At 39.9% G+C, this 27,143-nt stretch overlaps 1 protein-coding gene across 3 annotated transcripts; it reads left to right on the top strand.

Moving 5' to 3' along the window:
- The first annotated feature begins 4,553 nt into the window (after positions 1 to 4,553).
- Positions 4,554 to 12,064, top strand: LOC115680853 (B3 domain-containing protein Os03g0619600-like). Of its 3 annotated transcripts, XM_056311700.1 has the most exons (8): positions 4,555 to 4,916; positions 5,474 to 5,987; positions 6,813 to 6,982; positions 7,511 to 8,003; positions 8,222 to 8,391; positions 9,556 to 9,928; positions 11,639 to 11,816; positions 11,953 to 12,064. In XM_056311700.1, exons 1-6 carry the CDS (start codon positions 4,824 to 4,826, stop codon positions 9,871 to 9,873), a joined length of 1,758 nt encoding a protein of 585 aa, XP_056167675.1. In that variant the 5' UTR covers positions 4,555 to 4,823; the 3' UTR covers positions 9,874 to 9,928; positions 11,639 to 11,816; positions 11,953 to 12,064. The 3 variants fall into 3 exon arrangements, with proteins under 3 accessions (XP_056167674.1, XP_056167675.1, XP_056167673.1); XM_056311699.1 differs by having other exon boundaries at positions 4,554 to 4,916; positions 11,629 to 12,064; XM_056311698.1 differs by having other exon boundaries at positions 11,639 to 12,064.
- The last annotated feature ends 15,079 nt before the right edge of the window (positions 12,065 to 27,143 follow it).

Below are 27,143 nucleotides of genomic sequence, written 5' to 3'. Positions count from 1 at the left end.
ATGTTGCTCCTAATGTTTGTGATTGTTATGCCAGGGCGGGTGCGAAGGTGAACTCTTATTTTAGATTTAGAGATTTCATTTAATGAGCTTCGGCTCAAACCTTATTTTTCAGTTTGTAGGATGGTCTCCCTAGACATGACAATGAACGGGGCGAGATGTTATCAGAGGCCATCAACCTCTGAGTTGATAGTGGCTCGCTTTTGGGTTATTGTGGGAGTAGTGGTGTTAGCAGACACAATCTTCTTCCCAGAACTATGTATTATGTTGTGATTATAACTACTGGTGTATGAATAAAATTGAAGATATGTATATTATGAAACTTATGCGATTTTCTTGTCATAGATGTTGTGAAATATTTGTTGTCCTTGCGCATGCGCAATTATAATTATAAGTAAAAATGGAAAGGACACGTGTCACGCGTGACGTTCTGAGATATCACAAAAAAGGGGAATGAGTCGTACCAAAGGAAAGCAAAAAAGCACTGAAAAGAAGGCTTAGTTTCAATCAGGTGATCTTGTGTGATACATTTGATGAAAGAGAGATTTCCACTTTGTCGAAATAACAAGCTCATGCCTAAACCTGATGGCCTATTTAAAGCACATGAGAGAATTCACAACAATGTTTACAAGGTTGATCTCCCTGAAGATTATAGAGTCTCAACTACTTTCAATGTATGAGACTTTTCTGCTTATTTCTAAGATGAAGGCATCGGATTTGAGGACAAATCTCAAATAACTTGGGGTGATTGATGCGGGAGCATTCAATACTATTGATCAACTTTCAAGCTCAACTTAGACCTCGTCAATTGATCCAGCCCTATCCTTACATTTGCAAGCGAAGGCCAATTTCGGCTACCATCTAGTTCGATGGGTTCAAGTTTGGAAATGCCAATGCTACATGCTAGTTGTCAACTCACAAGACTAGTTGTCAATTCACGGTTGCCAATCGACTACCAACATGTCAATTTACAAGTTTATTGACAACTTCAAAGTTACTAATCAACTACATAGTGACTAAAGGCTAGTCTGGTCGATTTGCTTTGCTGTTTGTTGATCTTCGAAGGTGTCTATTCAATTGCCCATACGAGTGAATGAATTTGGAGGATCAAGTCAACTTAGAATGCATCAAATATTAGCTAAATGCATTTAGTCCTAAATATTATGCGTCTTAATAACTAGTTTTACGAGTCTTAAGTCTTAGTTTTTATGAGTCTCTATTATGGTGTTGTTTTCAAGAGTCTTAATTATGTAAATACTTTCATAGTTATTTCGTTTTTCAAGATTCCAAGAGTCATTTCTTTTGTTTATAAGAATTTCTCTATAAATAGAGGTGAAATCTCATTTGTAAGACAGATGACTGGAATTTGATGAATATATAAGATTTTACTTCTATCCCGGAAGTTTAGCCAAGTTCCTTGGTGGTAAACCAAGAGGTCATTTATGCTTGGCAGATGGTTTTTTTTTTAGGCCTTGATAATGAACTTCTCTTATTCCAAAGTCATTTATTCTTGGCGGGTGGCTTGTTTTTTTTATGCTTTTGTGGTAAACTGTATCTATCCTGATCTTTATCCTGATGATAGCATGTCCTTTATGCCTTAGTGGTAATCGACATCTATCATAAATCTCATTATCACTCAAACACATCCCTCACATGCATCACTTCAAGATCATCTTTCAATTACATATATTTTAGTTTTTTTATGAGAATTCTTTAATATTTTAACCATTGTCTATCTTTTTGCTTTGGCACAATTTGACAGACATCTCACTATTTAATACAATGTATCAGAAAGAGAATTGTTGGAAATCTTGTTCGAATATGTAATATCCAATTTCTATTCTTAAAGAAATTCACAATATTTCTTATGCCAAGAATGTACATCTAGAATTCCCTTGAATTACTTTTAGAATAAGAATATTCACTTATTCCTTCATTTTCCAACGAAAATTTTTTTGCCAATAGTTCATTAATTCATCTGACATGTATTGATGCTTCAAGTTAATTATTTTTCTCAACTTTGTAAATTTGGTTGTATCATGATTATTGATTAACACTGATTTACTTACTTTATTATATTTAACATGGTCCGCAGACATTCATGTCACAATAGAGAAACGAGTAAACACTGATTTACTTACTTTACTATATTTAACATGGTCCGCAGACATTCATGTCACAATAGAGAAACGAGTAATAGTATGGCTAGTCCCTCAACTTTTATTCGATGTTCGATATGATCTCATAATATTTTTTTCAATGTAATCCCTAAGCTTTCGAAATTTGGCTCAATGTAGCCCTTTCGTCAAAAAAACTAATGGGTTGGCAACTATGGGCTCCAGCCCCATTAACTTGTACACTTTGGCACCCACATGACATCCACATCATATCTCTCTCATGCAATCCCAAACTCGAGTGTTGCTGCCACCGCAACATGCAAGAACAAATCGCCTGGATCCACGATCATCATCGCCGCCACCTCCTCAGAGCATGGGTCGCGACCTTGTCCGAGGTTGCAATGCTTCGGCTCAAATGAGGGCGAGAAAGCGAGGTGAAGCATGATGCGAGGCCACGATGATTGAGTTCACAGACATGGAGAGTCCGCGTCGATTGTGCCCGCAGCTGTGATGATCAATCTCAGCTTCTCGTGGTGGGTGGCGATGCCATGCTGTGATAAACGGCGGGGACGACAGCTCATTGTGGTGAGTTATCATTGAGCGAGGGCGCAGGCACGAGGGAACCTTCACAAGCTTTTGTGGGAGTTCTTGAAGGCGGGGGAATGATGGAAAAGATGAAGAAGAAGAGAAGAAGAAGGGAAAATAGAGAAAGAAAAACACAGAAAAGAAAAGAAAGAGAAAAATATATCTACTTTGCAAAAAATTATTCGAGAGTTTAGTCGTTTTCTTTGACCCATTAAATGTTGAGCTGGCAATCCGCATAAGAAAGAAAGCTAGTGACTTGGCATTGCATTAATTTAAGAACGTCATTGAGCTGGATGCGAGTTTTTCCGGGAGCTAACCATCTCTTGAACATGCTTCGTTAATGCTCATTTGTTACATTCCAAAAAAAAAAAAAACGATCAGATACAATAATATATTACAAATATGATTCCATAATTTTTTTCCTAATTTTTTTTTTTGTAAAATCTTGTTACTTTGATGGATTGTAGAATAAACAAAGAACATGCCGATTCGGGTTTGTCGTTATTGCATGTTGCATTTAATGATATAAGATTCCTTTAGTGGATTTCACTTAGTATAAACTATCATAAAATTAATTTTTTCAACTTATTTTCAGCACAAACAAACACTAAAAGTGGTCCACTTTCTTCAATATTGAATTTCTCGAAAATATTTTCCAACAACAAGATGATTTCAGTCAAACAAACAGATTGTTAGACAGAAATAAAATGTTCTTCCAAACTGAAGATTTTTTCAGGGGACAAATTCATGGCAAATCCAAGATAAAATGTTGGGCCGAAAACCCAAAATTAAAATATGTAGAAAAAGGAATGCTGCACTTAAATTAAGACTTTATTTGTTTTACGGAAAACGAATAATTTGAAAAATATTTTCCTCAAAATCCAAAAGTTATCAGTAATTATCAAATATCTTCCTATTATACGGAAGGCTATGGCCAATTTTTTGCTTTCTTCTATGGCCCATCCTTTGTACAGGGGATATCCACTTCACTTTTCATAGGTTTTCCTAATTAAAAGGGCTTCTAGTATTTCCTCTTCCTGCGAGTATTTTATCTGCCAAGTATACTTGTTCCCCATTTCTTCCTTACCATAATAAGTCTTTGTGAAATAACTTCGAGATACCATTAAGAGCTTAATATATAAAAGTGCTATTGATGGATTAGGGTTGACCCCACTATACATAACCCATAGGTATAACCTTTCACAAAAAAGTCTAATGGGAGAAGAATGGTTGACACCTTGAGTGCCTATCCATTGCTATTGGACTTGGCAAGTAAGCTACAACTTCGACTCTACCAAACTTTTTCTAGTTCTCCTCAATAATCCCCACCAGTCGAATTGTTGTTGAGCAGTTTAAATGGATCTTCTTAGAAGGTCATTTAAATTTGGTCGAAAAGAAAAGAAAGGATCAATTATGAGAGGAAGGCAGAGGAAAAAAGACGAGAGTCACGAAGATGAAGCAATGATGGCATTTGGGGGCAAATGCTACCTGCTAAGCTAATGATGCCATTGCTTGTGCCAATCGTATTGATTCCTTTGAGTCAATCGAGCTCATTAAACAATTCAAATAAATAACTTTACAGAATGAATAACTGGTTCGTCGATTCTCTGGCTATGCTAGCATCAATCATTCATCCCTACAACAAAAGCGTGGAGTATTTCATTTTCTTAAGTTATACAAATGATTATTTTTAATAAAATATTTTTTAAATTAATTATTTTTCGCCAGGCAAAGGAAGCTTAAATGTCATGAATAAAAAGAGAAAAAAAAAAAAAAAACAAAGAGGGACTCGGGCATTGGTTTTCCTTACACGCGCTCAGGTGGCCGTGGAGGAACAACAGCGGAAGCAACCCACGAGAATCCCAGGGTCGTGAGACGCACGTGCGCACGCCTCCTCCGTCGAGCTCAAAGTGGCGAGCGCTCGAACGGTCCAATGTCGATCTCTAAGATTTCTGCGATGCGAATCGCGAAATTGTGAAGGGAATGGCCTTGCGATCCTCTCCCCCTTCTCTCTGCTTCCACTGTTCCGCAGGATAGTAGCAGTACGCCCCCAATGGAGTGATAAATCTGGAGAGAGAGAGAGAGAGAGAGAGAGAGAGAGAGAGAGAGAGAGAAGGGGTTTTCATGGAGAGAGACGGGACTCGTTGGAAGATGCCTAATGGGAGGAGGCCTCACTTCTTCGAGATGTATTCCTCTTCTTCGAGCTCTAGAAGGCTGGTAATCTCTCTCTCTCTCTCTCTCTCTCTCTCTCTCTCTCTCTCTGGGTTTTTTTTACCCTCAATTGTCTGCGATTTTTCCCCTGTTCTTGACTTCTCGTCACTGGTGTGTGGTTTCTGTCGTTTGGGTTCTGAGTGTACTATAATGGGTTTTTATTGAAATGCTTGATGTGGGCAAACGTGGGCATCAGTTGCTTCTTTGCTATACTCAAATCCAAGTTTTGGTTTTGATGAGCTTGACATTTGGGGTCATAGTGAGGTTCTCTTCATCCTAGTCCTAGGGTGAGGAAATCTGAGGCCAATTTGGGTTCACATTGTTGTGTCTTCTTGAGTTTTATAGTGGGCAAGCCAAGAAACGGCCATATTGCATTGGCCCCGTTCCTTCACATAATGGTAATGATAAGTCCAAATGCAGGTTTCCTACTACTTTTCTGTGTGGATGTTCTTTTGTCTACTTCTACACCTTTATGTTGGTCCAGACTGAGCGTGTAGTTGGATACACCGTGTTTCTTGCACTGTTTTGATTGTGACGCCTTGTGTGGTTTGGTTCTGTCACAGCAAATACCAGATAAATTTGTCAAGCACATGGAAGGACGGACGTCCGGGTTAGCTCTGTTAGAAGGTCCGAGCGGTAACACTTGGCATGTCGAGTTGATTCAGGAGAATCATGAATTGTTCCTCAACTCTGGCTGGCATTCGTTTGTAAGGGACCACTCTATTGTATCCGGCGACCTTTTGGTGTTCCGGCATGATGGTAATCTGCACTTTTATGTGCAAGTTTTTGAACAGAGCTTTTGTGAAAAAGAAGCTGCATTTCATGCCATGTGCAGTCAAGATCCTAGTAGTTGTAGGCAAAACGGGGAGAGGAATGGTGAAAAAGATGAGTTCACTTATTGTTCAAACGTTGGTTATGAGAGCCACGGACCCAAAGTTTGTGCCCATGATGATAAGCTTGGCCGGAAACAGGATGCGGTCACAATTGCACAGCATCGAGGCACAAGTATCGTCAGAGAAGTCCCGTTTGACAATATTCTTTTGTCCTCTAAAGCAAAAGTTTATGAAGAATCACCTGGTAATGCTCTTGCTTCTCCAATTCTTATGTCCTTGATAACATGCTTTTTCTAACATGGGAACTATACTGATTCTTCTGGAAATTTCTGTCACTCGTATATATAGCTGCTAATATTCTGCGTCAAAGACAATGTACAACCGCATTTTCCCCATCGTTGAAGCAATAGGATTTTATATGCTGGAACTTCCACTATGATACTATGCATGTCCCTGGAATGTGGAAAGAAATAGTTTTGTAGTTTCTTGTTCATTTGAAAAGAGAAAATTTCTCCCAGTAGAAGACTGATCTATGAAGATAAGGATTAATACCACGAAAAACCCCAAACTAATTTTTTGACCACCAAAAATTCCAAACTGGTACGTCTATACCAAATTTATCCTCCATTAGTTTTTGTTTAATTTTATCATTAAATTGCTGAGTTGGATGATACGTGGTAGTTGACGGGTGTATCAGTTTAAGGGTTTACCCTCCGTTTGTCACGGGTATACCAGTTTGTGGCTTTTGTGATATTAATCCAATTCAACGGTAACTAATGGAGGGTAAATTTGTCACAAATGTACCAGTTTGGGGTTTTGGTGGTAAAAAAATTGGTTTGGGATAAATTTGTCACAAGTGTACCAATTTGGGTTTTTGGTGGTCAAAAAATTAGTTTGGAGTAAGGTGTACCAATTTAGGGTTTTTCGTGGTATTAACCCCTAAAGATCATAGCCCTAAATTTCTCCCGTCTTTTGTCTACAGCCTTGAACATCACTTGGTTTCTTCGTTTTCTACTTGTAAATAAGTGCTCCACAAATCCGTATTTATATGATCTTCAAAATAATGCAGATATCAGGAATAGGTTCAGCAAAGGAGATCATTCGAGTTTGTCCACCAGCTCTCACATGTTAAAGTCATTATCTGAAGAAGAGAGAAAAGTAGCTCAATCATTCAGTTCCCGCTTTCCATATTTTGTCAGAATTATGAAAAGGTTCAACGTTAGTGGCTCCTATACACTGGTGAGTCCTGGAGCAAACATCTTTACATTACTAGACCTGTAATTGTGGAGGACACTTACTTGGCAAATCAGTGCCTTATTCCAGAAATGAGACAAGTGAGACTATGATTTTTTTTTTTTCGTTTTATCTATGTAGTGGATGCTATCTTTGATAATGTCAGCTGAACTCTGCTATGCCTATGCCTGAGAATTCTCCTCTTTAACTACAAACTTTTTCTTCTGGTTTGGCTTAACAAACTTAGTATTGGACTTCCTAATTAGACTCAATGATTGCAATCAAATGCTCGAGTCTTTTGTAAACTTTTGGATTTTGGGCTCTGGTCCTTTGCTGTTGAAATTGTTGCTTACCATAAAGACATATTTTTTCCTTTTGTGTGAAGCCTGGGCATGTGAAGTTTGAAGTTTTCTTTTGTAAATAGGTTTTCCTACTGTATTTAACGCGATGGGGACAAGAAGTAAACATCTTTTCCATTATTCTGCAAGTTGCATTTCTTTTCAGAGTACCCAATCGATTTGTCACATCCTGCAGAATATACCATATCAGTTTTCAATGGAGCATCTACCAGAAAGCAAAATAACTATTGTCCTACGCAATCTGAAAGGAGAATCTTGGACTGTAAATTCAGTCCCCACAACCAGAGTGCACACTAGCCATACCTTCTGTGGAGGCTGGATGGCCTTTGTTCGTGCTAATGGCATTGAATTGGAAGATGTCTGTGTTTTTGAGCTGGTCCGCAAGTGTGAAATGCGAGTCCATATTCTTGGGGCTGCACAGGGCAGGCCAGACTGCCAAAGTGTGAAAAAAGCTTTGACCTGGTTAGATGTCAGGAATACCGCAACTTTACAATCAGGTCGAGAAAATGTATCAAAGAAAAGGAAGAGAAAATCTACAAAAGTTAGTTCACAAATTGTTGAGAAGGTGAAGAGAATGCTTCAAGAAGCCTCTTCCTCTGACATGAAGAAGCATCCTGGTGCAATTAAGGGTTCGAGCAATGCATCGAAAACCAGCAATGGAAAGTCTGGTAAGCTCCCTGTTCCTTTAGTAAGGCACTTTTTTTCTCCTTCTCGATAAACCTTTTGTGAGATGCAATTTTTTGATCCCCATTTCCTGCATTACAAGCCGTGTTTTCTCTTTAAATGATTTACAATGTTGCCACGTAAACCATGCAACTTATATCCGCCTGAATGTGTGAATGTACTATATTATCTGGTATCATCTGACCTAATGAAATGGAGTCAGCTATCATTGTTGGAGCCAGCACTGGAACTGCACGCAGTTCGCAAAACGCAGATTGTCTGTCAGCAATGTTGTCCCTCCAAGAAGAAAGAGTTGCTCGATCTTTTGCTTCAAGCTTCCCTAAATTTGTTCGGATTATGAAAAGATTCAATGTCAGTGGTTCATATACGCTGGTAAGCATTTATTTTGGATTTACATCATCATGTTGCGCACACCCACACATGCCAAAAAACTTCTGTATTGTGTCGTATTGTAATAGTCTTCTGGTACATTGAGCAGAATACTTCTTTCAACACTTATAACTTATGATGGTGCTCCACTTCTGGTTCTATTACTTGTCCTTCCCTACATGAGCAACTATATTACCCATTAGTCACTTCTGCTACAATTTGGGTTGTCACACCATGACCCATACTTGTCGAGTAACAGAGGCATGTTAGAAACTCATAATAGCTCATAGATTGACAAGCAGACAAGTTACATTATTTTTTTGTATTCTTAATCAGAATAGATGGTCTGGTTCAATGGGAATCTCTGGTCGAGTCTAGCTCAATTATTTGTTTGTTCTTGGTTAAAAACCAGATAAATGAATCAGTCAATTGGTTGAACCAAATCAAAATAGAGTGTAACCAGTTTTTGAAGTTACGTTTAAATTTTATAGAAATCTGAAAAAATGAAATAAAAGGAGGGTAAAAGTCACAAATCACAACCATATGAAGTGTACACTATCATTAGTTTCATATTAATGACATGTTTTTAGTTAGTGAATCAGGATTATGAAATTGGTCACAATTGTAGGTAACTAATAAGTGTCTTTTTTTTTATGTTTGGTGGTGATTGTGTTAGAGAATGTCCAATTCTTCATTAATGCGGCTGGTCTGCTTTTCAAAACATGCTATCAGTGACCAAATATTATATGAACACCAGCTGCGCTTTCCAATTTCTCGCTATCTTAATTTCAACTCTGCGCCTAGAAAGTGAGTGGTGCTTCTAGACGTTTCTTTGTTTACTTTTGCTTTAGTTCTTTCCCTCTAATCAAATGTGCTATGAGACTTTATTTAGTTGAAGGGCCATTTTTTTTTGGGGCTCACATTTAATCACCAAAATGAGGATAGTTTTATTGTCTGCATTGTTGTTTAACCTGTCACTGGGAACTCGCTGAATTTGACTAGTCAAATGTTCTCATCAGACCTTTGCTTTCCAAAGTTCCTTAGTGCTGCCATGTGGTGGTTTTCATCCCTTCTTTTGCAAGGACTTGTTATCTGCTGATTGTGGGACCATTGCCTTATCATCTCATGCTCATTGTTTATTATGTTATTTGGCCTGCCTTCATTTAGAAAATTCCGCACCAGTTTTCGATGGATCATCTTCCCATATGCAAAACGGAGATAGTCCTTAGAAACTTAGAAGGGGAGTCTTGGACAGTGAATTCGGTGCCAGATTCAAAGGGGCGGTTGTTGCACACTTTTTGTGGAGGTTGGTTATCTTTTGTCCGCGGCAATGGCATCAAAATTGGCGACATCTGCATATTTGAGCTTGTGGGAAAACTTGAGATGCGTGTGCACATATCTGAGGACGGAAAGAAGGAACAAGCTCAACAACATGGAAAGGTAGATGGGGTTCTAGTTCCTGTAGCAGCATCAGTGGATAACTAATCTTACTCTTTATACACATGAAAAGAGCTCAAGCAACTGCAAAATGTTCATTATGGTGAGCTTTCTTTTACGTCAATTTGCTTTGATATTGGAGTATTTCCTGTCCTGGGACGAACCTTATTATTCAGTCTTAGCAACATCAGAATCTGAAATAGGAGTGGGGGCATCATACTACCTCATAGTTTGTGCTAAAGCCTTAAGTCCTTAAACTAGGGCAAGTCTGAGAAATCCATGCCCTTTCCTGCTACACTTCATGGGATCATGCCTTGGAAGCCGAATTTGATATACCACTGTTAAATACAGTTGTCTGCAGTTGCCATGGCTTGATTGGCCAATGAATACTAGTCATTTTTTTCTCATAGATATCCCAAGCTCCATTTGTTAGTGTTCCACATATACAATTCCTCTCACAGGTAACTTTACTTGTTGGATGATATTAATTGGTAGTTTCTGGTCTACTTAACTATTTAAGATAGAATGGGCCAATTGACAGCTCCTACGTCTCTTGATGTAGCTTTTGAAAGTCCTTTTACTGGGAGAGGCTAGGAACATCTTAGACTTAGAACAGGGAATCTTGCTTTTATTGAAGTGTTTTTCTTTTTTTCCTTGTTTTGTGGTTTTTTTCCATGAGGCTGCTTTTGGTCATTGCGACTATTTGACTAGATCAATAGGACAAGACAAGATAGGATAAGATATATATACTATTTGATTGAGTGTTTGGTCTGTGTGGATTAGGACCTGATTAAGATAAAACAGATGAATGCCACCAGGTTAGGAGCTCTTGCCACTCTATTAAAATGAAAACAAGAAAGCTTTGTGCGTAGTTCGTCTTAGCGGTGGTGGGTGTAGTACTCCACAGGACCACGGTTGAGCACTTAAAGTGACCGCGAAAGTCACCGAAGGGGTCAGTCTTTTTCTTCAGTTTGTCCTATTATATAAAATAAAAAACGGAAAATGACACAAATGTTCTTGGAACTTTGGCCCAATGTGCAATGCGGTTTCTGAACTTTAGCCCAATGTGCAATGTGATCCCTAAATTTTTAATTTGTTCAATGTGGTATTTGGACTTTTGGTACATGTTCGATTTAGTCTCTGGATCACATTGAACAAATTAAAAATTTAGGGACCACATTGCACATTGGGCTAAAGTTCAGGAACCGCACTGCACATTGGACCAAAGTTCAAAGATTATTTGTGTCATTTTCCCAATAAAAAATTAAGGGAGGATGTTGCCGATATCCGAGATGGTTACGAACCATTGTGAGATTGAAAAGGTACCCTAGGCTGAGAAGCAACCATCAGGTGGTCGCCATTGCAGGAAGTTGGAGAGCATCTTGAGTTGGTCATTGTTCTCGTGTGTGCGTGTGTGAGAGAGAGCAACCACTATTAGAGAGGTCGCGATTTTGACGTTGGTCTATTGAAGGTGGTTACCATCGTGAGGTGGTCATCTTTTTTAAATTAGAGAGAGAGAGAGAGAGAGAGAGAGAGAGAGTGAGATTACAATTGTCCACGGTGCAATCCTTGTATACGGTGGCCATGATTGTCCTGCCACTCTATCCTACCCTAAACTCTTCTTTGATGCTCAGTAGTCATTTTCTTTTGTTTATTTATTTTGGATGGGAGAAAATCTATCTGTGCTTATACCACCCCCTGCATGGAATATTCTTTTCTGCGATATATCCGGTTTATACGAGGCATGACAGCCAAATGCTAGCTTATAGCCAGTTCACCAAACAGAACCCTAACGTACTACAGTTTATTGCAGGAATTGGCAACATTTTTGTGCAAGTGGGCTCTTCATGTCCATTGTAAGAGTGAGTATATCAGTTCAAGGAGATGCTTTGAACAAGAATGTACATTTTTCCTAGAGAACAAGTAGATGATGGAAGTGTCTCAGGTAGCTAATTAGGCAAGGCCAGTGAGGGCATCTTCTGCTGTTCTTTGTAAGTGATCTCCAATCATGTAACGCCGATATGCATTGGAATAGGTTCACCAAGAATTTACTTTTTGTTTTGGAATCAACACTAACAATGAAATGTTGTAAATGGTGTTAATCTAGTTGTGTTGTACTTTGTGTAGGAATGACTTTTAGAACCATCACTGGCCCAAGAGAAATGTGATTGCTACTCTGCTGCTGCAGCTGACTTTTCTTGACTGGATGTAGTTCAATGTACATTTCCTTTGTCTGAAAGCTTGGCAGGTGTATGTTATTGCAATCAGTGCTTAAAAATCAATTTGCACGAAGAAATTATTTGTTTGTCAGAAAAGGCAACCTTAAGAATCATTCACTTTCCCTTGAATCGGAGAAATCGTTTTCAGTTGAATGAATTTGGGGAGTGATGACAGTAGTGTAGAATTTAGATAAAGAATTGTGATAATTATATTTCTTCTTTGTACCTCGATTACAAATCTATTTATAGGGCTATTTTAAGTACAAACTAGGAAAAAATAGATCTGAAAAATACAGTTATAATCCCACAAATTAAGGGATGCTAAGAAATCATTTTCTAATTATTTATGGCTATATCCTAATAATCAGGACATAAAAATTAGGATAGAATATTCCTAAAAATCTAGATAATTCAACACTTCCCCTCAAGCTGAGGAATCCATTCACAGCTTGGAAATTATTTCGTGAAAGATTCTACCATTTAAGTCTTTTGGTTAGCACATCTACTAGTTGATATCAAAAGGTGTGTAGGACATGCATATCAACCACTCTTCTAGCTTTTCTTTGATGAAATGTATATCAATTTCTATATGCTTCGTCCTATCATGTTGTACGGGGTTATGAGCAATGTTAATTGTTGATTTATTGTCACAATACAGCTTCATGGGAACCCTCCCACTTGATTTTCAAATCTTCTAGGATAAATTTGAGCCATAATAGTTCACATATTCCTTGGGCCATTGCTTGAAATTCTAATTCAGCACTTGATCTTGCAACTACATTATGTTTTTAACTCATCCAGGTCACTAAATTTCCATCAATAAATGTGCAATAACCAAATGTTGACCTTCTGTCCACCACGGATCCTGCATAGTCAGCATCAGTATAAACTTGTAGCACCAGTTTTTGATTTCTTATGAATATGACTTCTTTTCCTGGACTTCCTTTTAAGTAATGTAGCACTCGATTGACGGCTTGTAAGTGTAATTCTCTTACGTCATGCATAAACTGACTAATCACACTCACTGAATAGGCAATATTGGATCTAGTATAAACCAGATAGATCAGTTTCTTGACCAAGTTTTGATACATTTCTCGATCTACAGCAGATTCTTTCTTTGTCTTCCCAAGTTTTTTTATTAAACTCAATAGGTGTAGCTGCTGGCTTACAACCAAGTTTTCTAATTTCCTTCAAGAGATAAGTCACATACTTCTATTGTGAGACAAAAATTCTTTGTTTAGAGTAAGAAACTTCAATGCCATGGAAGTATTTGAGTCTTCCTAGCTCCTTTATTTCAAACTCCTTAATCAAGCACCATTTAAACTTTTGTTTCTCCTTATCATCGATAACAATAATATCCTTAACGTACATTAGAAGTGTCGTCACTCTCCCTGTTGGCGAATGCTTAATGAAGAGGGTATAATTGCCTTGGCTTTGTTTGTAGCCCAAAACTTTCATAACTCTGGAAAATCTCCCAAACCAGACTCTAGGCGATTGCTTGAGCCCATATAGTGCTTTTCGTAATCTACATGCTTTGTTTATTGTCCTTTCTCTTTCAAAGCCCAGTGGACTACTCATGTAGATCTCCTCTTCTAGATTTCTATGTGAGAATGCATTTTTCACATCATACCGTTGAAGTTGCCAATTAAAGTGAGCCGCCAGATAAAGTAAAATTCTCGCAGTGTTCATCTTTGCCACCGGAGCAAATGTATCCTAATAATCTACTCCATAAGTCTGAGTATAACTCTTTATCACCAATCTCGCTTTATATCTCTCAAGGGAATCATCAGCTTTGTATTTCAAGGTAAAAACCTATTTATAGCCCACAAGATTCTTTCCCTTCGGTTTTCAACAGTCTCCCAAGTATAGTTTTCTTCTAGTGCATCCATTTCTTCTCTCATTGCATTCCTCCATTCTTCTTTAGACAATGCCTTACATAAAGCATTTGGAATAACAATGGTGTTCAGACTCACAATGAAATTTCTATGAGTTGGTGATAGGTGTTCAAGTGACACATAGTGAGATAGTGGATATAAGAGTCGCTTAGTGCACTCTCCAGTACCTTTTCTAACAGCAATGCGAAGGTGTGAGTCATTGTCTGGCATATCAATTGGCCATTTATGCAAAGGAGAATCGGAACTTACTAGAAATTCATTTGCAAAACTCAGATGGGAATCTTGAACATGTGTTTGGTCTGGAACAGCTACCTTTTTTGACTACACCTGAGGAAATCTCATAAAGTCATAAATACAGGTAAATATAGGAGTGGACACTTGTTCCAAAATAGACTCAGATGTAAAGAGTAAGTCCGGGAGTGAAGTAGCATGAACTAATTCATCAAAAATTGATTGGTCAGGAGCCAATTGATCAGTGATTGGTTGGTCAGAGGTGGAAGCTCAGATTGGAAGATTATCAGGAGGTAAGTCAATATTAAGATTGTCAAAGTTTTTATCTTTCACTAATGATTTCTCCCCCTAAAGATAAGACTGTGAAAAGTAAGGTTCGTTTTCTACAAATGTAACATCGGCTGATATGTAGGTCTTTCAAGGAGGATGATAATATTTATACCCCTTTTGTGTAGAGGAATAACTGTTGACACCAAAATTTTAACTAGTCATTTAGGAACAATTGCATAGAAAATTAGGGATTGATTTTTTAACCCCTAAACAAAAAATATAATTAGATGGCATTGCATAAAGATATTAGGAGCATTCCATTAATAGTTAATTAGGCCCATATAGTTTGCATATTTATCGGACCGGCGGTGGATGGACTCAAGTGAACGGCTCTGAACTTAATGAAATTGAACTAAGCCCGCGTTCAAGAAAATCCTTGGCCATATTACTCACATTGCCGCAATACACATGGAAAGATTGTGAAGCCATATTCGGTTAAGAGGGGCAGTGAAGGATCCATGTTAAAAAGTATATTGTTTAATATATAATGAATGGAAACATGGGCTTTACTTCCTCAGCAAGAGTTGGTCAACCAGGGAAAGAAATATTTGACTGAGGAAAGAAATATGTGAAGAGGTCGATTCCTATGCAGTATAAATAGGCCATTGCATGGCCGAAAGGGAGGGGCTTTTCTTTTGGATCGGATCAGACACAAGAAACACAGAGAGAAAACACGAGAGCGAGAGAGAGGAACGGGGGGAGAGAGAGGATCACGGGTGGACTTGTCCTGCCGCCGCATCCGTGTGGCCTCACTGCCGGGCCTCCATCAACGTCGCGCACGCTCACGGCCAGACCTGTGGCCGTGAGTCACTGCTGCCCCGAAGTCGACACTGCCGTGCCCGTGTCGCCCATTCCAACGCCGGGCTGGTTGCCGCTTCTCCCTGACATCCGCAACTCCTGCCGCTGCTGTCGCCAGCCCGCTGTTGCTGCTGTTCCGAGCGCACAACAGCACCACTAATTTCGCTGGTCCCGTAGTCCCGGAGGAACAGCTCAGTCCCACCTCGTCAAAGCAGCCACTTGTCAACTCCAGCAGCTTCCCAGACGTCATTCTTCCAATATCAGTGTCCCTCAAGCAAAGCCACGGCATCAGCAATCTTCCTGCACCAAGACGACGAAGCCGCACATTCGGAGTCCCAGCGACAGTCCAGGCAAAGTCTCAAAAACCCAGTGAACGTCCAGCAAACCGGCTCCAGCGTCTCCTTCAACGAGGCCTCGTCGTGCCCGATTTTGAACGGTTTTGAATCACTCCCAGTAAATCCAACCCAGCTTAGAGTCATTCGGTGGTCAAAGGAAAAGCATCCAGCCAAGAGAGGTGTATAATTGATAAGAGAAAATCGTGAGCCAAGGAGGTGGTTTGCATGGTCAAAGTAAAAGAGAGCTTGATTGGTGAATAGAGAATTTCAAAGGGGGTTCGAGTTCTTCAAGGAGTCCCCAGACTTCCGCCTACTACGTGATTTTCCAGTTCACGAATAACAAGTTTCTCGGAGTGATCTTGTTGCGACCAGCAAGCTTCGATCACAAACGCAGCAGCCTCCCGCGGGGAACTCGGAGCAACGTTCCACCGTGACCGATTCTGTTCCAGTCTTTCCACCATACCAAGTACACCGCCAGCCTTGGCCTCGCAAATCACACCGAGGAGCCCACGACCACACCATCGAGCCCCAGTCGCGAAACCGTTGGCCACCGTCCCGATCCGCGATCTCGAGACGATTCAAACTTGGAAAGTAATCCGTGAAATTAGGTAAGGTTCTTATCTAATTTTTTTTTAAAATATTTGGATTCCTAATTTTACGTGTTTAAATATTGCGTGATTTTTGTGGATTGTTAGATATTTTAGGATGATGCATGCGATATCCGCAATATTCGAAAATACCCAAAATTAGGAATCATTCCTAATTTGGCAACGTATCTGGACGACTATCCGACCTTATCCCTAAGGTACGATACGCGGCGATACGGAAAATTGTTATCTTGTCCATAATCACTTGGATACGATAATAAATTTTATTTGCTTTCCAAACTTGAACAATCAACTTTCTGTCGATATCTATAACCCTATAGATATGACCGTTAGTTTGATTTCTTTGCCTTATATGAATTTGAAGAATCTTGCGGATTGCGTGGATTGTTTGAATGTGATTGGTATTATTGTTTGATTTTTTTCCTTTTAAATAAAGAAAATCTAAAAAAATTGTTAGTTAGATTTAAATTAGAAATTGTTTTAATCTTAGTGGATTATTTAGGATATTTAATGATTTCGAATAGAGTAAGTCTTCTGAACCTTTATCTTGCAGTTTATTTATTTTCTCGTTTTTTTTTGGGTCGGTCCATGACAGGTCTAGGTAGGTTTTACTTTGAAAGCCATAATCATTGAGTCCTTTGAAAAAAAAAAAAAAAAGAAAGAAAGAAAGCCCTTTTTTTAGAGAATTTATTTCCTGGGTGTATCATAGGTAATTATTTTCACAAGAGGTTGTCATTGTTTTTATAATAGAAAATGGCGAAAAAAAAAACTTCAGAGAATTTGTTTTCAGTTCATAGTTTCTAGGGAGTCTTAATTTTTGGTTTTCCTAGTTTTATGATTAGGGATTTCGATGCATCTATTTCCTAGGTTGTGTCTAGAGTGTTATTTATATTTATTTGCTTAGAGCACTTTTCCATGCAGTCTCGTTCATATACGAGTATTTTTATGAATAAATGAAGAATGAAAAAAACTAGAAAGTGTGTCATGGACTAACCTTGTCTTGACCATGTGCTTATTTGGTTCATTTCTCTTGAATTAGGTGACTACGGATCATCCACAGTAATTGATCCATCGCTCGAGCCTCGCCAAGGGGCAACCTTGCCAAGTTCCTTCGTTGTTGCTCCTTCGCCACCGTGAGCTCACTGCCAGGAACAAACCGCAGCTCCGTCCACCACTTGCCATTCTCGCGGCGACTGCGGCTTCTCTGCATAAACCCCGTCCTTGTCTTTGTTTCTCGGAGCCTCATACGTCTGCTAGCCGCTAAGTCGAGATGCCCCTAGTTATGAGCCACCACCGCGAGGAAGTTGATACTCGAGCTAAGTGATTATGGATCGTCGACCACCGGCCGTTCCCACCTGGCCACGAGAGAAAACAAGTAATCAGAGTGAAGTGCTGAACCGCCTTGCTAATATCGAGAAGGACCTGAAGCAGGCCTCTGTCATTCTTCAACAACTCTCGAGGCAAACAGCGCATCTGTCGGATTGCTTGAAACAACTCACCATGACCCGTCCCTTTCCTCAAGGGCCAAGGGTGATGATTCAAATGAAGCCCTTCAGCATCGACTCAAATGACAAAGCAGTCGTACCTGGCAGTACTATTGAGTCCCCTGATCCTAGGCAGTTGAGCACCTTGCGTCCAAAGTTCGTAAAGCATGAACAAGGTGATCGGGATCCACTCGTTCCAACATCGCGGTCCCAGCAAAGCAAAGGACGACTACTCCCTGGATGTCAAGACAGCCCACCGAAACACCCGTTCTCTAATCGACGACAAGGCACTAGAAGACAATTCATTTCTCTCCCCGGGTCTCTATCCCATGTATTGACGATCCTCTGGGAAAAGGGCTTGCTTTCCACTGAGCCGAATCGGCCTAATCCTGAGCGGTTCTTCAACTACGACCCATCCAAAAAGTGTGACTATCACCTGGGAGAAGTCGGTCACTCCATTGATGACTGCTATGTTCTAAAGCACAAGGTTCAGGACCTCTTAGATACTGGGGCATTCACATTCCGTGCTTCGTGGCTCTGCCAAGGCCGAGACGATCTTCTCATAGTTCCAAACATCCGGACCACACCCCCTAGTCCTGCAAGAATGATACATGAAGAGAAGGAGGTGATCGACACCCTGGGGCAATCGAGCGGCAAGTTCGACTACTACGTGAAATACTCGGCTCCCCCGAGCTTCTATATTGACCCGCGTGATATTGTCCCTGATGGATGGGGAGGTATGGATGATCCAACATCTCCAGTGACAGAAGATCTTGATGATGCAATGGAGGGAATCACTGCCCTGTTCAATAACACGCTCATTGGAGCTATCGAGGAAGGACTGTTGGAGGGAATGGGCACTGGCCCTCAAGAGTAACATCTTTACTTTTTCATACACTCCCCCTGTGTGGGAAGTTTTACTGCTTTTTAGGACTTGCCCCGTCTCGAGAACTACTTTTTAGGATTTTTCGTTTCCAGGACTTAATTGTCGCAATTTTCATTCAATAAATGTAATTCATTTGGTAATAATCAATGAAATTACAAATTATTTTCATTTTGAGGGCATGTTGAGGTACATCAAACCAGCCCGGTGATGATATCCAACCGATAAAAGAAAAATATAGTCCAAGGAGAATTTTGAGACCTGGGCTTCTTCATGCTTCCTCGTGTTAAAACCTTTTTGAAAAGAATTTCGAAAAAAGTCACCAAAAAATAAAAATAAAAAAAAATCAGAAAAGGAATCGAAAAAAAAACATTGTTTAGCCATGTTCGTCCTTCTGAACCCCCTACTTTATGTTTCAGGGGCAATCTTGTGACATGCGAGAGTATGGGAACGGTCCAATCTGGTGCATTATATTCAGTCGATGACACCTTGATGATCTCGATGATCTTGAGGGTCCCTCAGAAATGCTGCGTGGCCTAGAACGACATGAAAGGTCCAAAGTTGTTACTTCAGACTGAACCATCACTGTTAACCTGAGTGATACGGAGGAACCCAAGGAAGTAAAGATAAGAGCAAATCTCCCTGAAAGTGAGACAAAACGCTTGATCCAGTTGCCGCATGAGAATAGTTGGATCCTTCAACTGAAAGGTACGTCAAAGACACTTCCAGGTAATTGACCTAGTCCTAAGGAAAGTACTGCCAGTCTTTCCTATTCTTTGGGGCAAATTCGCCCCAAGCTACAATGGTCCATATGTGGTTAATAAGGTGCTCCTCGGAGGTGCCCTGATTCTCGCAGAAATGGACGGTCGTGAGTTTTCCACTCCTGTTAATTCTGATGATGTGAAGATGTATTATCCCCGATGGGATCTAACATTTTTGCGGCAAAAGTTTTCAAATGTCTGGTTTATACTCTGAGTCACAAACATTTCACTTATGAATAAATGGTTTCAATCAATTTAAAGATGGAATGTGTGCATTGGCGTTAAATTCTGCTTGATCATTTTGTCAGTTTGCATCATCGATTTCAAAAGGGGAATCTATTTGGACAATCTAATAACTCATGTGGAATGAATTGAATGTGTCGAATGAGGTACATCGGGATGATGAAAGGCAAGCCATACCCCATATACGGTTTCATACACTAATCTCCAGTGAGTTGAATGAAGAAAAATTCCATGTCGGTAAGGTAAAGGGTTATCTCGCAAAAGGTACGGCAACCGAAGTGACGAAAGGCGGTTCATTTCTCTATCCCAAACACCACAGGTTATCCATTGTTTCGCCACTTTGAGCCTAAACACTTGGAGAAATTCTTTCAAATTACCCCTGTCAAGAACCACCCCACATCGGGGCAAACTGGAGGTAAGTCAGCATTATAAGGTGAAAAATGAATAGAGATTGTCTTGCTCTCACTTGCATCAATCTTCGAGTGTTGCTTTTTCAGATGAATTCACATGAAGTTCAAGTGCCTTAGGATGACGAAGAGCATTTCTTTCTCTATCCTATACACATTTTATCCTTTGCTAAGCCCAATTGAGCCTGCAAATTCATTTCTTAAACCCAGTTGGTGATCATCCCCCACACTGGGGTAAGGTAAAAGCCATCACTGTCTAAGCAGCATATCCGGAGCATCGATAGAAGACAGAAATCCTTGAAAGTTCAAATGGCGAGTCATTCAGTCAGAGTATAGTTGGCCGATGTTTACATTGTAAACAACGTAAGTCAAGTGTCAATCAAAAAAAAAAAGGGCAAGAAAAAGCAGTGTGCCTGGTAAAAGGCCAATGCTCGTGAAAAAAAAAAAGAAGAAAAGAAGAAGAAGAGAATGAAAGAAAAAGGAGAGAACTTCGGAGTAGAAAATGTTAAGATGTGTCAAAGTTATCCACAGTCTTAAGGAGTCAAGTGATAAGCTCTCGAGGCCAATGGAGCATCTACCGAGAAGACAATCCATGGCGGAAAAGAGGACCGGTGATAATGCCGAGATGATCACCAACTTATTCACCCCAATTATACACATTTTGAGCCTAATGATCCATTCATTTCTCAACCCATGAGCCTAGCCTACGTTACGTCCCTTGTAAAGTCTCTTCAGATTAGGGCACTTGAACTAACCTATGATTCGGATGTTTATAAGCTTAACTCGAAGAAGTGCGAGCAAGTCCATTTCTATCTCATTTTGCAGGGTTCTTGACTTGTAAACCCGGAGACAATTGTGGAGTATTGTTCTTTCAATAGCCTTGACTCAAAGAGTCCCCTTTTGCTAGGCCATTGACCAAGCCCACGTTACGATCCTCACAAAGACCTCTCAGATTGGTAAGGTCATATCGCTTGCGAGAATACTCGGACCCTTGTCCTCATGATGAAGGTGAGATGGAGTGATTCTCATAAATTAGCCGCTTTTCGATGAAAGTGAGTGAAAGCCTTTTCAGACCGGAAGTCCCTCATTTGACATTTTCAAGACACCCACTTGTGAGTTCGGATTGTCTTATCATGATTTTCCCCAGTGAAATTTAGTAATGCCGATTTGACAAAACCGTCATGCATGAAAACCGGTTGAATTTATAGTGCATGAGTATATGTATTCTTAATTGTCCATGAATGCATATTACATGTTGCCTAAAACCGTGTCCAGCAGGAGACACGCCCTCAAGAGTCGGAGATATCACCAGGTAAGTATACCTATCCCTTGGATGCCTATGCTTATCCAGGTATTCCTTCACCTGTTCGAGCAATCGACAGGCTCCATATCTAATCAGTTTTGTTGCAGTCACTCGGCGTCTTCGACAACGTCCAAACGTCTACATGTTTCTCATTCGAGTGCCTGAGGAGAAATCCAGGTATCTCATCCGAGTATCCGAGGAGAAATCCGGATATCTCACCTGAGTGCCTGAGGAGAAATCCAGGTATCTCATTTGAGTATCCGAGGAGAATTCCGGATATCTCATTATATTTTTCATCCGAATGCCTGAGGAGAAATCCAGGTATCTCATCCGAGTATCCGAGGAGAAATCCGGATATCTCACCCGAGTGCCTAAGGAGAAATCCAGGTGTCTCATCCGAGTATCCGAGGATTGTCACGTACCTTTCAATCTACTTAACCGCTCCTACAAGGTAAGTAACTTCAGGTACGTTTTTATTCGCATGCATCATTTCTTATTGCATTTCAAAATGGGACTCGTATTCCCACAAAAAATAACATTCATTGCATGGTCAAAATTTGGGTATCATTTAGTCTTTGAATGCAACCTCTTTGAGCTCACCTTCAAAGAGGGGCAGCTGTTGACACCTAAATTTTAACTAGTCATTTAGGAACAATTGCATAGAAAATTAGGGATTGATTTTTTAACCCCTAAACAAAAAATATAATTAGATGGCATTGCATAAAGATATTAGGAGCATTTCATTAATAGTTAATTAGGCCCATATAGTTTGCATATTTATCGGACCGGCGGTGGATGGACTCAAGTGAACGGCTCTGAACTTAATGAAATTGAACTAAGCCCGCGTTCAAGAAAATCCTTGGCCATATTACTCACATTGCCGCAATACACATGGAAAGATTGTGAAGCCATATTCGGTTAAGAGGGCCAGTGAAGGATCCATGTTAAAAAGTATATTGTTTAATATATAATGAATGGAAACATGGGCTTTACTTCCTCAACAAGAGTTGGTCAACCAGGGAAAGAAATATTTGACTGAGGAAAGAAATATGTGAAGAGGTCGGTTCCTATGCAGTATAAATAGGCCATTGCATGGCCGAAAGGGAAGGGCCTTTCTTTTGGATCGGATCAGACACAAGAAACACAGAGAGAAAACACGAGAGCGAGAGAGATGAACGGGGGGAGAGAGAGGATCACGGGTGGACTTGTCCCGCCGCCGCATCCGTGTGGCCTCACCGCCGGGCCTCCACCAACGTCGCGCACGCTCACGGCCAGACTTGTGGCCGTGAGTCAATGCTGCCCCGAAGTCGACACTGCCGTGCCCGTGTCGCCCATTCCAACGCCGGGCTGGTTGCCGCTTCTCCCTGACATCCGCAACTCCTGCCGCTGCTGTCACCAGCCCGCTGTTGCTGCTGTTCCGAGCGCACAACAGCACCACTAATTTCGCTGGTCCCGTAGTCCCGGAGGAACAGCTCAGTCCCACCTCGTCAAAGCAGCCACTTGTCAACTCCAGCAGCTTCCCAGACGTCATTCTTCCAATATCAGTGTCCCTCAAGCAAAGCCACGGCATCAGCAATCTTCCTGCACCAAGACGACGAAGCCGCACATTCGGAGTCCCAGCGACAGTCCAGGCAAAGTCTCAGAAACCCAGTGAACGTCCAGCAAACCGGCTCCAGCGTCTCCTTCAACGAGGCCTCGTCGTGCCGGGTTTTGAACGGTTTTGAATCACTCCCAGTAAGTCCAACCCAGCTTAGAGTCATTCGGTGGTCAAAGGAAAAGCATCCAGCCAAGAGAGGTGTATAATTGATAAGAGAAAATCGTGAGCCAAGGAGGTGGTTTGCATGGTCAAAGTAAAAGAGAGCTTGATTGGTGAATAGAGAATTTCAAAGGGGGTTCGAGTTCTTCAAGGAGTCCCCAGACTTCCGCCTACTACGTGATTTTCCAGTTCACGAATAACAAGTTTCTCGGAGTGATCTTGTTGCGACCAGCAAGCTTCGATCACAAACGCAGCAGCCTCCCGCGGGGAACTCGGAGCAACGTTCCACCGTGACCGATTCTGTTCCAGTCTTTCCACCATACCAAGTACACCGCCAGCCTTGGCCCCGCAAATCACACCGAGGAGCCCACGACCACACCATCGAGCCCCAATCGCGAAACCGTTGGCCACCGTCCCGATCCGCGATCCCGAGACGATTCAAACTTGGAAAGTAATCCGTGAAATTAGGTAAGGTTCTTATCTAAATTTTTTTTTTTAAATATTTGGATTCCTAATTTTACGTGTTTAAATATTGCGTGATTTTTGTGGATTGTTAGATATTTTAGGATGATGCATGCGATATCCGCAATATTCGAAAATACCCAAAATTAGGAATCATTCTTAATTTGGCAACGTATCTGGACGACTATCCGACCTTATCCCTAAGGTACGATACGCGGCGATACGGAAAATTGTTATCTTGTCCATAATCACTTGGATACGATAATAAATTTTATTTGCTTTCCAAACTTGAACAATCAACTTTCTGTCGATATCTATAACCCTATAGATATGACCGTTAGTTTGATTTCTTTGCCTTATATGAATTTGAAGAATCTTGCGGATTGCGTGGATTGTTTGAATGTGATTGGTATTTTTGTTTGATTGTTTTCCTTTTAAATAAAGAAAATCTAAAAAAATTGTTAGTTAGATTTAAATTAGAAATTGTTTTAATCTCAGTGGATTATTTAGGATATTTAATGATTTCGAATTTTAATAAAAATCCCAAAAACAAGAATCACTTTAGGATAGATCAAATCATTTTCTCTAGGATAGATTGCATGTTAATTTGGGTAATTTTTAATTCCGAATTTCATTTGAAAATACCAAAAATAAATCATTTGTCCGTCATTAAATAGGTCACGTCGTCGCATGACATATAGTTTGCATGTTAGGCTGCATTAATCGCATGTTAATTTTTGCACGTCATTACATATAGGTTAGTTTTCATTTAAATAAGTGAAAATCCTAAAAAATATTGAGTGAACTGCTTGTTAATTAGAAATCATATTAGAATTGTTGATGTGATTTTCTAGTTAACAATGCAGATGCTTACGTTGCTTCGAGGTAAATAATTCTCCCAATCTTCCAATTTATTTAATGTTTTGATTATTGGGTGTTACTTTGGTGGTTTGCACACCCGCATAATCACCTCACATGCTAGTGACTAAGTTAAAATGGATCCAGACTGCATGTATAAATATTTTTTGAAAAGAAAAGGTACCGAAAGGGCGTTAGACTAGATCTAACGTAATCAAGTCCCCGAGCTTAGAATCTCTGGTTCGTAGGAATAAAACATATCTCCCTATGTTTTATTTAGGTTTCTAATCGACCTACCACAAATAGATTAGTGGCGACTCCAAGTATGAAAACTTTTGCATGTTAAAAACTTAAACCCTAAGTTGCGAATTGGTAGGGCTTGGAAGGGCCCGAGTTAGGCTTAGTCCTAATAATCCATTAGCCTGAGAAAATTTAGGTCCCGACAATAACCAAGAAAGACGCACTTGATTGCTCTAGGATCTGGTTTTCCTTTTTGTTGATTATGAACATGTACAAATGAGGTGCAACTGAAAACTCTAGGTGTGAGCTTATCTATTGTCCTAAAATAGGGATAAAAGATGGAAAGAACTGTCACATGAGTTTTGAGATCTAATACTCATTATGGCAGTCTACAATCATGTATGTAGATGTAAGGATGGCTTCCCCCCAATATAACTTAGGGACATTTCCAAGAAACAATAATACTCGAGTAGTGTTAAGCAAATAACCATTTTTCCTTTTAGCAACCCCATTTTGTTGTAGTGTTTACACAAAATGACTCATGAATGATCCCTTCTTTTTGGAAATAGGTTGACAAGATCTGATTAAAGTAGTCACTGGTATTATCTGACCTAAAACTCATAATTTTAACTCTAAATTGATTTTGAACCATGGAAAGGAGATTAGGAACAATACTACTTACATCAGATTTGTGTTTGAGTAAGAATATCCATGTGACCCTAGTATAATCATCGATTAGAGAAACAAATCATTGAGCCCCCGAGATATTTGAAATTGTGGAAGGTCCCCAAATGTCACTGTGAATCAAATCAAAAGGATGGGAACTTCTTTTGTTGTTAATAGGAAAAGATACACGGGTGTGCTTAGCTAATTCACAAGTATCACGCTGAAATTCACTTATATACAATCCTTTAAACAAAGAAGGAAACATGATATTTAAGACACGAAAAGATGGATGACCAAAACGAAAATGATAAAGCCAAATGACATCCTTATTTGAAGTACTAAGAAATGACAAGGATAAATTATTCATGACTTTCTTTGAAATCCTTGGCATCTCAAGATAGTACAACTCATTCCTTTCCTCAGCAAGTCCAATCTTCCTCTCCAAATCATGTTCCTGAAAAACATAGTAGGTAGGGTAAAAAAATTGCATAACATTTGAGGTCTTTGGTGAGCTTTTGTATGGGGACAAGATTGGCTGATAGTTTCGGCACCCAGACGACACTTTTGAAAGTGAGAATGTGTGTAATATGGATATCACCAATTCCTACAATAGTGACTAGGGAACCGTTTGTCAGCACTATTTTTCTATTGGTTGGACATGAGCTATAGGTACTAAAAAACTATGAAGTGTGAGTCATGCGATAAGTAGAACCTGAGTCTATTATCCAAGCTTCACTCGAAAGTGTTTCTTAGGCATAGACCAAAAGAGAATGAAGGCTTATCTGAGAGGGCCAAGGAACATGCACCAGAGGGTTTTTCAAGAGACCCTAAAAGGCCTTTAATTCTTTCTATTTTCTCATTGCTGAAGGATTCTTTCTCCTGTCCTTCACTATGACTAATTTGTTGGCTGGTCTGTTCAATAAGATGAGCCTGGAGCCTTAGCTGTCCTCCTCTATTTCCTCACTCTCGGCTTGAGGTTGTTGGTTTGCCATTCAGCTTCTAGCAACGCTCCTTTGTATGCCTTGGCTTCTTAAAGTAGGTACACCACATATTGTCTCGGTCATCCCTCTATGTAGACTTTGAAGCATCCATCCTTCCTCTTTCTTGTGTTGATGCATTGTGAGTTATTAATGATGAGCCTTCCACAGCTTGAGGCTCTAGCATTATTCCCCTTCAACTTTCTTCTGCCCAGTTTAGAGAGATTGTCTCTTCCAAAGAAGGGATTTCTTCCTTTACAAGTATTTGAATTCTGACTTAATCAAACTCAGAATTAAGACTCGCCAAAAAATCATATACTCAATCCTTTTCAATGAAGGTCTTTCGAGTTGCAGCATCATCCACGCACTTCATCTCAAATAATCGATAATAATCGAGTTCTTGCCATAGATTTTGAAGAGAATTGGCATATTTTGTCACGGATTTGCTCTCTTGTCTTGTTGCACTTGTCTTTACCTTGATTTCACACATTTGTGTTGCATCTCGAGCCTTTAAATAAGTCTTGCGAATGGAATCCCAAATCTCATTTGCAGTCTTGAGAAAAATACATGTATCACTTATGGCTAAATCCATTGTCTCCCATAGCCATGACATGATCATTGATTCTGCTTCATCCCATGCATTGAACATGGGATCTCCTGATTTTGGACCTATTCCGAGAAGGTGGCTGAGTCTTCTTTTACCTTCCAAGTAGGTCTTAACGAATTGTGACCATTTGAGATAATTCTTTTCATTCAGCCTATAAATTACCCGAAGTATTTGAGTCTTGAATTTTTGTCTCAGACATGGATATTTCCAAGCATAGGGAAGATACTTGGAAAGGAAGAGCACAATAGAAGCAAT

The sequence above is a fragment of the Syzygium oleosum genome, unplaced genomic scaffold (assembly GCF_021117445.2).
Source record: "Syzygium oleosum isolate NSW1041296 unplaced genomic scaffold, Sole_v2.1 Sole_v2.05, whole genome shotgun sequence".
In the NCBI taxonomy this organism is placed as follows: Eukaryota; Viridiplantae; Streptophyta; class Magnoliopsida; order Myrtales; family Myrtaceae; genus Syzygium; species Syzygium oleosum.
The sequence above is the reverse complement of the archived record's forward strand: the minus strand, read 5'-3'. Positions and strand labels throughout refer to the sequence as shown.

What these genes read in the sequence shown, in the direction of transcription:
- LOC115680853 (XM_056311699.1), top strand. Translation starts at nt 4,824, where the DNA reads ATGGAGAGAGACGGGACTCGTTGGAAGATGCCTAATGGGAGGAGGCCT. An exon ending in AGTTTATGAAGAATCACCTG is followed by an intron (nt 5,988 to 6,812) that starts GTAATGCTCTTG and finishes AAAATAATGCAG; the next exon opens with ATATCAGGAATAGGTTCAGC. An exon ending in TTAGTGGCTCCTATACACTG is followed by an intron (nt 6,983 to 7,510) that starts GTGAGTCCTGGA and finishes CACATCCTGCAG; the next exon opens with AATATACCATATCAGTTTTC.